General features: G+C 39.2%; 1 protein-coding gene across 1 annotated transcript; it reads right to left on the reverse strand.

The window, feature by feature from the left end:
* Positions 1–1,986: 1,986 nt before the first annotated feature.
* Positions 1,987–10,213, reverse strand: oat (ornithine aminotransferase). Its single transcript, XM_054598659.1, has 10 exons — positions 10,096–10,213; positions 7,488–7,719; positions 7,108–7,332; positions 6,931–7,026; positions 6,328–6,455; positions 5,486–5,608; positions 4,362–4,490; positions 4,080–4,193; positions 3,834–3,978; positions 1,987–3,276 (listed from the first exon to the last, which is right to left on the reverse strand). The coding sequence occupies exons 2-10, from the start codon at positions 7,699–7,701 to the stop codon at positions 3,116–3,118; spliced, it is 1,335 nt and encodes a 444-aa protein (XP_054454634.1). The 5' UTR covers positions 7,702–7,719; positions 10,096–10,213; the 3' UTR covers positions 1,987–3,115.
* Positions 10,214–10,471: the final 258 nt, after the last annotated feature.

Below are 10,471 nucleotides of genomic sequence, written 5' to 3' on the forward strand. Positions count from 1 at the left end.
ATCTGATCATTAGGCGGTTAGAGCAGTTTAGAGCTTGTTACCAGTGGTGGAAAGGTTATTAATTTATCCACACGTTACGATTCTTTATGCTTCTACTTGATGAATGTTCAGAGATGGAAGAAACTAAGCTTCTGTAAATGAATGCATTTTGCTTTTTCAGAAGTTTTCAAGTGGGTTTGCTTTTGGCCAGGTTGCCATTTTCAAAAAAGTCCTAAGGATCTGCTTGGTTGGATAAAAATAGAGAAATATAAATATCTAGTTCACGTGTGAAAGGAACTACAGTCGTATGATACCAGATGAACTCCATCTCCCATAAGAAAGACCATGAGATGTGGTTGAAAGCTCCGTAAACAAAAGTGCAATAAAAAACAATGCACTCCATAGAACAGCCTTGAACGAGGAGCTGGCCTGGAGTACTGCCATTAAAAGTGTAAAGCGTTTAACTAATTAAAGTGGATTTCATTGATCCTCAACAGCTTGCACCATCTTTTCTCGTACATCTGTTTAAGAACGAAATATCGGCCATCTGTCGCATTACTTTTTCCAAACAACTTTTTAAAAAAAAAACAGCTATTGTGAAGCAGCAAATACAATTCAACCTACAACAAAGGTCAAAATTCATTCGTACCAATTATAAAAGAGATGAAATCTTCATCTGATACCATCTGTCAGATCTGTATTCTACCCCTGCTGCTGTTTATATTATTGTTGTGTAGCAAAAATATAAGTGGATGCGGCCTGTGCAGGAACGGTTTATGCTGCCTGAAGGTCAGCACTCGGGGGGGGGGGCAGAAAGCCTTGGACTGTCTTGTTCAGCTGGATTGAAGTTGTTGCCACAACATCCAGTTCAGGACAGCTCGTCTTCTGGGAATGACAAGTGTCAAATATGTCAAATCTCTGTCAGAGGAGGTCCCTGTGTGCAGCTGGTCTAGAAGATCGTGTGACAGCCTGATAGATGAATCATCCAGGTTGTGGCTTGTAGGTTTAACAGTGCTATGCTTTGACTTTATATCTTGAATTGTACCTGTGGTTAGGTTCTTATCCCTGCATTTATTTCTGTTATTTTAAGCTTTGTATTTAACACCTGCCCGATCAGTGTTTGTACACGCTACTTGGTTTAAATAACAACCAATCTTTATTTTTGTTTCGGTTAAAGCACAGCACCATCTAGTGTACGTTTAGAATCATTGTAAAATAATAGATTAAATGCATAACTTCAGTATAAAGGCCCAAATCCCTATCTCAACACACACAGACTCTGTCCTAATCCTCTAGTGTTTGATGGATCTCTCGCAGAGATTTTGAGTCCTTTATGAACCCTTTCTATAAAACCACATTTCTGCAGACTTTGCCCGAGAGAATTACCCACAATTCATATCAATCCGACGTTAAAGACGGGGGTCACCAGTGGAAGCATGAAGGATTGAAGATGGAACATAGAAACACAGAAACAAAAAGAGTTAATAGATCATTTAAAATTGCCTCTCATTTTGTGAGGAAAGAGCCAGGAAGACGTTCAAATAAGGGAGTAAAAAGAACCCACCAATGTACATATTATTTTTCGACGTTGTCATGGCAATGCTATATGTTGCAGTTAGGTGCTGTACCAAACGTATTTACACAGTCTCGCACACTCAACCATTTACCAGGTGACGTCAGTAAGTCCCTGAGGGTTCAGGGTTCAAGTCCTTATAAGGGACATTGGGATTGGGTCATAGTCTGACAGAGACAATGTGTATGCTTTGCTCTGTTGGGTAAATAATGACATCAACTCAGACCACAGGTAGCTTGTCATGTCATTTAAGATAAATAGACTAGTTTTTGGATTGTATCTGGATACCTGGGTCTTTTGACATTAGTCTATGTTCTGGATTTTAAGAGTTTCCATGTTTTAAATCAGCAAAGCTAACTGGATAAGTCAATAAACCTGCTACCTGAAAAAGGCCACTCAAATTCATTGTTCCACACAAAAAGCAACACAGGAAATAAGACTGCAATAATTTATTTGAAGATCAATGGATTATGCAACAACTAAAAAGGTGATATTGCCTTTGAAAGACACTATTAACTTAGTTTTGTAACAGAGAAAACATTCAATGACAAAGACAACATACTACAGATACAGGTCATATATTTGTACTTGAAATGAAAAGTACTTTAAAAAGGTTTCAGCAAACTAAAATTCACAAATAATTATTCAAAACCCAGCTCTTGAGCTCTTAATACCCAGACCATCCCAGGTTAATGTCAGCAGTAGTTCAGTATGTGTTTACTATACTAATCAAATATGTTTATAATAGTGACCATCATTTATTTCAGTGTACTCTCAACTTGCAAAGTCTGTCAGACTTACTGTAGGCCTCTGAGGAAAAAATTGAAATAAAGTCTTTTAAACTTTAGACTGCATTACGTCCCCGGTAGCATCACATATCCTTTTTAAAAATTAAAATAGGTTTTATTGAAGACTAGCACATTGACCATTTACAACCATCGATACCAGCGAAAAATTGTATCTAGGGCGGTCATTATTTACTTATTATTCTCCAATGAGGGATGAGGACTTCAAGGATACCCATTTATTAAAATGGCTACTAAATGTGCAAAAATCATATCAAAGAAATTACAGAGGTAGTCCATGAAAAATGGACTTGCTCATGTTTAAATGAATATATAAACTGACCTATGTCAACATGTAAAATAAAAGACATGGCTGTTGAAACGGTCTATTGACCTCCTCTGCTGTGTGGACAACTCGTAAAACACGCATTAAAGTACTGATTTGAACGCTGATTGCCGTGGTTAAAGCTTCGAAGCATTCGGGTCAGCCTCAGAATTAAATATTGAACATTTTAAAATAGTTGTCCGATTGTGCTGCAGTCTATCAGAATCTTTTCTTTACAGCAGTTTTTTTTCTGTACAAAAAGTGTCCATATAGCCTCATATAAGCACACCCCACACAGTCTCTATACTGTATTTCTACAGTAATACGCCTCAAAGAACTCCCGTCTTTGAAAAAGAAATTAAAAAAAACAAAACTAAAATGTTTAGCGAAACCTGTCGATTAGGATTATCAGGTGGAAGGTCGTCTGTGTATCGTTGAATGGTTGGTTGTAGTTTAGAAGGACAAGATGGTTCTCTGGAGGATGTCGATACATTCGTGCAGCTCGTGCTCTTTGATGATGAGGGGAGGGGCCAGGCGGATGATGTCACCGTGGGTGGGCTTGGCCAGCAGTCCGTTGTCACGAAGGCGCAGGCACACCTTCCAGGCGTTGTAGTCTGTGAGGATCGTGGTAATGTAGCTCAGATTAAGCGATTCATTACATTTTCTAATATGTTTGACGTCTCACTTTTAATTTGCTAATATGAACCAGTCGAATAGCACAAAGAATCATAGTTAAAATTTTGTTCCACTCAAATTAATCTAAAACTGCCTCCAAAAATGACATTATGAATTCAAGTCTTGATGCTGATTTTCAGCACATAAAAGACAACATTTGATACCAATTTAACTGGCTGAGGTCATTCAAAGACTAGAAATTTAAATTGTGTATTCAAAGGAATAGTTTATAGGGACCCATTAGCAGAAATGGATTATAATATTCATAAGTATGTTTTCAAAGGGTATTGAGTTGTCTGCCATGTGCAACCTCACTGCTAGATGCCATTGAATCCTACAAACTGGTCCTTCAAGGGTTGCTTTTTTAATGAAAGCTTGGATTTATTTTGTACTTGTGAAAAAAAAACTAAAGCCTATTAGCTGGGATTTTTATTTGAGCTACCAAATACTGGTCAACACTCGTGCTGCGGTTTTAGAAAAAGGTCCAGTACTGTACCTTTAGTCTCTCTGATGACGACGGCGTTGAGGAGGCCTTTTCCTCTGACTGTTGTCACAATGTCTTTGGGCAGTTTGCTCAGCTCGCTCCGCAGAAGCTCTCCCATCTTTTGAGCGTTCTCTGCCAGCTTCTCCTCCTCAAGCACCTGCAAACAAGAACAGTAAGAGATTTAAAAAATAAGATGTGCGAGTTGTTTAAGGGTAGATAGACAGAAACTATTAAATTAAGTGCATTTTTAACACCGACCTTAAGTGCAGCGATTGCGACCTGACAGGCCACGGGGTTACCGCCGTATGTGGACCCGTGCTCTCCAGGCTTGATGGTCAGCATCACCTCATCGTCACACAGCACAGCCGACACCTGAGGCACACAGACACAGATCAGTCAAAGCAAAGGTTACATAACTACTATGATTCCTAAACCTGTCAAACATTGTGGGATTTTTCTACATATGTGAGAGTCTTCTACTTGCAAAACTAATCCATAACATGGTGTGCCATGTGACTTAACAACAACAACAACGCTTACAGGGTAAACTCCTCCAGAGAGAGCTTTGCCCAGAACCACGATGTCTGGACGGACTTCCTCGTGGTCCACAGCCAGGCGTCTGCCGGTCCTTGCCAAGCCTGTCTGCACCTCGTCAGCAATCCACAACACCTGGACGAAACACAAAAGGACTTAAGTAGTAATCTCAAAGCCCCACCACAGCCCGAGGTTTCTTTTTGGCCTGTAAAAGCATACACTTAAAAAAAAAAAAAAAAAAAAAAAAAAAGGAACAGTTTAGAACGTTTAGAATGAGCCGTTTCTATCTACATAGCGAGTGGGTCATGTTTCCACAGTAGCCCAGAGGGGACAAACTAAACAATGGCTCTAGCAAGAGACTTCTGCGCTTTTTTTCGTTACAGCTTGTACAGCAGAGTTTAAAAAAAAAAAAAAAAAAAAAAAGTATAGTAAAAGTATAATAATTTGATATTATATTTGGAAATTCATACAGAAATCCTTCTCTACACAAAATACCTAGACTTGGGGACATGTTGTATTAACCTCTTCTACTCCTTGGCCGGTGGGAAGTGATTTCCAGTTCACATAATTGACTTAAACCCCGTCTCTCCTTGTGAAGAATGCTTTTCTACCCTTTCTACCAGATAAGAAAGCCTAACTAAGAAACACAACTGCAGTTTGCCTTTAATTAAGTTGGCGGACAGGTGAAGCCACACTGTTCTGTAACAGCTGGCTTCTGTGCATTTGTGTGTAATGTTCTTGCACTGCTTAGAAACATTGTAGTACGGACTATTTAGACCAGGCAGGAAGTAGCTTGACCATTTTTTTAACCGTAGTAGTGCAACCAAAAACACACTGTGGTGTTAAGGGATGGCAGTTTTAAATGCGGTGTAGTCTCACTCCATCCCGAACCCTTCTTCTCAAGCAAAAAAATGTATGTGTAAATAACTTTCACACTGTATTCAATGTGCCTCTCCTTCGTTGCCACATGCCCCTACACGTAAAACAGCATGGAACAAGCTTCAGGCGTAAACATTGAACCGGTCGTTTAGAGGAAATGATGGCAAATATTTATTTGTGTTTTTAATTACTAACAGACAGTTGTTCACTTGGAAGATGGTCAATGCAAAACATTCAAACCTACGACTCACGTTGTATTTGGTGCAAAGTTCTCGGACTTTGGTGAGGTAGCCCTGGTCCGGCACCACCACCCCAGCCTCCCCCTGGATGGGCTCCACCATGAAGGCAGCGACATTGGGGTCTTGAAGAGCTTTCTGTAGAAAAGAAGAAAAAAAATAAAAGGACTCGTCAGACATTTGTATCTTTGTCCAGGATAACCTATCAATAAATACACACTACTTGGGTCAATCATTATGTTCTTATGTTTACATAGGAAAGCAGCAGGTGCAGACATACGCAACTGCAGTCAGTAAGCGGTCCTTATGAACCTTATGAAATGAACAGTTTTTTTTATGAACTTATAGTGAACCAGCAATTTTGCACATCAAAGTTTGTTTAGTGAACCAGCAATTTTGCACATCAAAGTTTGTTTACAGATCTTTGGATGTGCTACTCGATATGAAAAAAAAAAAAGTCAGTTACAATTTTGAAAATTAAAAATTATATGCAGTTGTGGAGTTAGAAAGAGTTGAGACCTCTGTAGCCCACTCCTCGAGTCTGCTGGAGGCTCAAGGCAACTTTAGAATGACACACTCCGATCTCCAACCCAGGCGTTGCAAGCTAAATTGCATTGTGGGCAAAGTAGTTGCCAGGTTTTCACAAGGAAAATGAATGCATTGAATAACAAACAAAATATCTCTGGTTCTGCTCTATTTTGAACGTTTTTTGTTTTTTGTTTGTTTGTTTTTAAATCTGTCCATTGTGAGTCAGACAATGTTAATTGTTAGTAATATAAAAAAAATAAACACCTGTTTCGTCTGAAACAAACTTACTAAAAATAAAAACATACTAGATGCTGTATCAAGACCAGTACCTCCAGTGAAGGGATGTCGTTGTATGGGACAAGCTCAAAGCCGGGCATGAAGGGGCCGAAACCTTCGTAACTACTGGGGTCAGTAGAGCTGGAGATGGCTGCCATGGTGCGGCCCCAGAAGTTTCCATCTAAACCAAATCAAGAGTGAATGAGGCATATTCATCATTGTTCCGCTTACATCTTTAAATAATGTAGGAAAATTGAAACCCACGGTCACCTTATCCTTTATCTGTCGAGATGATTGGACTAATGCAAAGTATTGTCATCTTAGACTATTGAAGTGTGTCTAAAGTCTTATCCAAAGTGTAAAGAATTATTGTGGTAATCACGAGTTGAAGTTATCCAACATCTGAACTCAAAATCTAAACGTTCATCATGAGTCAAGTACAATATGCTTAAAATGTGCAAAGGCAAACATTGCTAATTTCTTAAATTTCTTAAAATTGAATGATGAATTAAGATATTTCCTGACACCATGATCTGCCCCAAAAAGAGGCACATGATTTGGTGCCAATTTAATTATAGACACACTGGGCAAGGTAACAAATTGGACAAACTCCATTACTGCGACGTAGCATTTTGCAACAAAATATTGCGACTTACCTGCAAAAATGATTTTGGCCTGATCTTTTGGAACCCCCTTTACGTTGTAAGCCCACTTGCGGGCGAGCTTGCAGGCCGTCTCCCCACCTTCAACACCTAATGTGTAGGAAAAAAGAAACGTCAACAAATCCACTCAGAATAACTTAAACTAAAGTACTTGAGGTTTCCTTACAGTACCTGTGTTCATGGGTAGGACTTTGTCATAGCCAAACAAGCCAGTGATGTACTCCTCATAGGCTCCCAGCACATCGTTGTAGAAAGCTCTGGAGGTCAGGGCGAGTCTGGAGGCTTGGGCGGTGAGCGCGGCTACGATCTTTGGGTGGCAGTGGCCCTGGTTTACTGCACTGTAAGCACTCAGGAAGTCATAATACCGGCTGCCTTCCACATCCCACAAGTAGATGCCTAGAGGACAGAAGAAAAACGGGAGTTTTCAGGAATGTGTGATGATTCTGTAGCATGTTGAGTAAATCACCAGAGAAAAACAGTGTTATGCATCGATGAACAATACAGTGATCATGCTTCTCATTTCTAGTAGTCATATGATGCTCCTCACTCACCTTCCCCCCTCTCTAACGCCACGGGCAGGGGGTGGTAGTTGTGCGCTCCATACTTGTCCTCGCGGGCGTAGATTTCCTCCGAGGTGAGCGGGCGGTCAGACCTCAGCTTGGTTGCGGCGGTGGAGGCGGGGCGCGTGCCAGAGTGGACGCTGCGACTAAGAACTGGGGCGGCGCGGCTCAGGTTGCGGCTGAGCTGGAGGATCATTCCCTTCATGGTCGTAAGCTGCTATGTCTATTTGATAAGAGCACACACACACAAAAAAAACACACAATTTAGTTTAATCAGTGTTGAATTTATGCAACAACTAGGATTTCTTTGGTCCAAGTTTCAAGAAACATTTAACAAAACTGTCACAAGTGTTTTTTCATAACTTCTAAATACAGACACCCTAACAAGAACCATAATGTAACTAAGCTTTTAGAGTTGAGTTAATTATACTTTTCTGCCCCCACTGGGTGTATAGGTACTAGAGCTGCAATAAATAATCTTTTTTTAAGCAGAAAATGCCAAACATTTGCTGGTTTCAGCTTCTTAAAATGTGAGAATGGGGCTGTGGGAAAAGATAACATGCAGCTTTCACTACTTTACTACATTTTGTAGAAAAAAACAAAAAACTATAAATCTAATTTATCAAGAGGGAAAACCAGCAGATTAATCAATACAGGAAATCATCATTACATGCAGCTCTAGGTACATGCTATGCAGTGACCTAATCACACAGGTAGAAACAGAAGGTGGCCTTTGTAGGCTTTAATGGTAGCAGCTGTGAAACTGTAAAAAAAAAAATTGGATAAATATTGGATTGGATTGTATTGGATAAATACACTTATAGCACACATCCTGTTTTCCACTTGAATCCTGTTATTAAATGTCATGATAACCTTTTTAGGCAACACAGCTTGTTCTTCTACCGGACATGTTGTTCTTATTTCCTAGCACGACGCCGTGGAACAACTTGTTCCACAAATAATCTTAACAACCAGGTTATTAGGGTTTAACATAACAAGTTCTATATATGGCTATAAAGTTGTATACCAGATAGGTTTTCCTCAACAAACCAGCCCTTTTAACCAACTTGTCATTGGCAGTGATGCTCTTGCCCCAACACACAACAGCATAAACCAAAGAAACACCCCTAAAAAACACAATGTAGCTCCAAAAACCAAAGCTTTATATAGCTAATACACTGCTTTGTGACATTCCACAGAGCGGATAGGCTTTGCAGGTCTGCTGAACAATGCTTTTTTCTTTCACACTGAACACAATAGAGGGACACACTTGATTTGTGAGGGTTAACAAAAGCTTATCCCACAGCAGTATGTACGGCAACTCCAACTTGGATGTTCCAGACTTTTCTATATATATATATATATCGCAATCAAAGTAGGCTCAGTTTATAAATGGCCCCTTCACTGTTACATGTCCTGCAGTGCTACTTCCCTAAACCTTTAAATATTTATAACAGATAGGATACTTATATTTCCTGACACATTAAGCTCCCTGATAGAATGATCTCCCCCCAAAATATTGCACATTTACTTCCTGACACATTAAGCTCCCTGATAGAATGATCTGCCCCAAAAAGATGCACATGATTTGGTGCAATGTGGTGGCACTGCATGGTATTTAAACATTTAAAAAAAAAAAAAAAAAAAAAAAAAAGGCAATAAAGGTTTGGAATAGAATTGCAAAACTGTTTCTTGAGTGGAAAAAATAAAAAAAAAAGTAATAAAAGTTTGGAATAAAATTGCAAAACTGTTTCTTGAGTAATAAAAAAAAAAACTGTTTCTTGAGTGGAAAAAAAAAAAAAGTAATAAAAGTTTGGAATAAAATTGCAAAACTGTTTCTTGAGTGGAAAAAAAAAAAAAAAGGTAATAAAAGTTTGGAATAAAATTGCAAAACTGTTTCTTGAGTGGAAAAAAAAATAAAAGTTTGGAATAAAATTGGTAATAAAAGTTTGGAATAAAATTGCAAAACTGTTTCTTGAGTGGAAAAAAAAAAAAAAAAAAAAAAAAAAAAAAAAAAAAAACTGTTTCCTGAGTGAAAAAAAATAAAAAATAAATAAAGGTGATACCCAGAAGTTTGCTCAATAACTTTGAACAGTGAATAAGTACACACAGCTGGACTGGGCCACATCAAGGAAAAGGAGACTGGTGCCAGTTCCCATTAGACCTGGTCCTGTCTGATGATAGGTTGTTGGGGGAGCTGCCCTCCACGACACACCCCCAACCATAGCCTCACAGCCAGGCTCTAAATATGGACCAGGACGGTGAGTTGAGGTGAGCTCTCCACACAAACCATTTTGTGTGTTGCATCATACTGAACCATAGAGCACAAACATGAAGCTCTTCAAAAAAAAAGCATGAATGTCCCCCTACTGCAGATCAAAGAGTACAGACGCGTCATAGATCACAAGACACTAAACCCCCTCATCTCAAAGAGTACAGACGCGTCAAAGATCACAAGATACTAAACACACACAGGTGCTACGCTTTGCATTCAGCTAGCTGGCTAATGTTAGCAGCTTTTACAGCTTCCTCCACGCCATCACTACACACATCAATCAAGCGTTCACGAATAGGAGAGAGAGGAGGCTTGAAACAGTACCAGGAAGAAGTGAAGCGACGATTAGGGAAGAAAGAATGGCGGTTGATGTCCGGTGGTTGCAGCCGAAGGTTCCAGTGTCGCTTATACACTGTGTGTCGCGGGGAGGAGGCGGGGGCGCGCCCGTCGTGGCGTGACTACGTCATAGGTCATAGGCCACGCCCCCATGCTGCAACTTTTCCCGTTGATTGCGAGATCGATCGAAAAAATTAAATAAATAAAATAAACATTAAATCCTTTAAAAAAATTTTTTTAAGGATTTTGTCATCACAATCACAAGTTATTAATTTAAAAAAAAAAATGAAAATAATTGTCAGTCAAACAGTTAAATTAAATAATGTTTTATAATTAAATTATTTATTAATATTATTATAATAAC

Source organism: Anoplopoma fimbria, chromosome 5 (genome assembly GCF_027596085.1).
Source record: "Anoplopoma fimbria isolate UVic2021 breed Golden Eagle Sablefish chromosome 5, Afim_UVic_2022, whole genome shotgun sequence".
NCBI lineage: Eukaryota > Metazoa > Chordata > Actinopteri > Perciformes > Anoplopomatidae > Anoplopoma > Anoplopoma fimbria.

Bases quoted from the DNA above. Each gene is read 5' to 3' on its own strand.
- oat (XM_054598659.1), bottom strand. From the start codon at position 7,701: ATGAAGGGAATGATCCTCCAGCTCAGCCGCAACCTGAGCCGCGCCGCC. The intron at 7,027-7,107 runs GTACTGTAAGGA...CCTACACATTAG, and splicing joins AGTCCTACCCATGAACACAG to GTGTTGAAGGTGGGGAGACG. The intron at 4,491-5,485 runs GTGAGTCGTAGG...TGTTTCGTCCAG, and splicing joins AACTTTGCACCAAATACAAC to GTGTTGTGGATTGCTGACGA.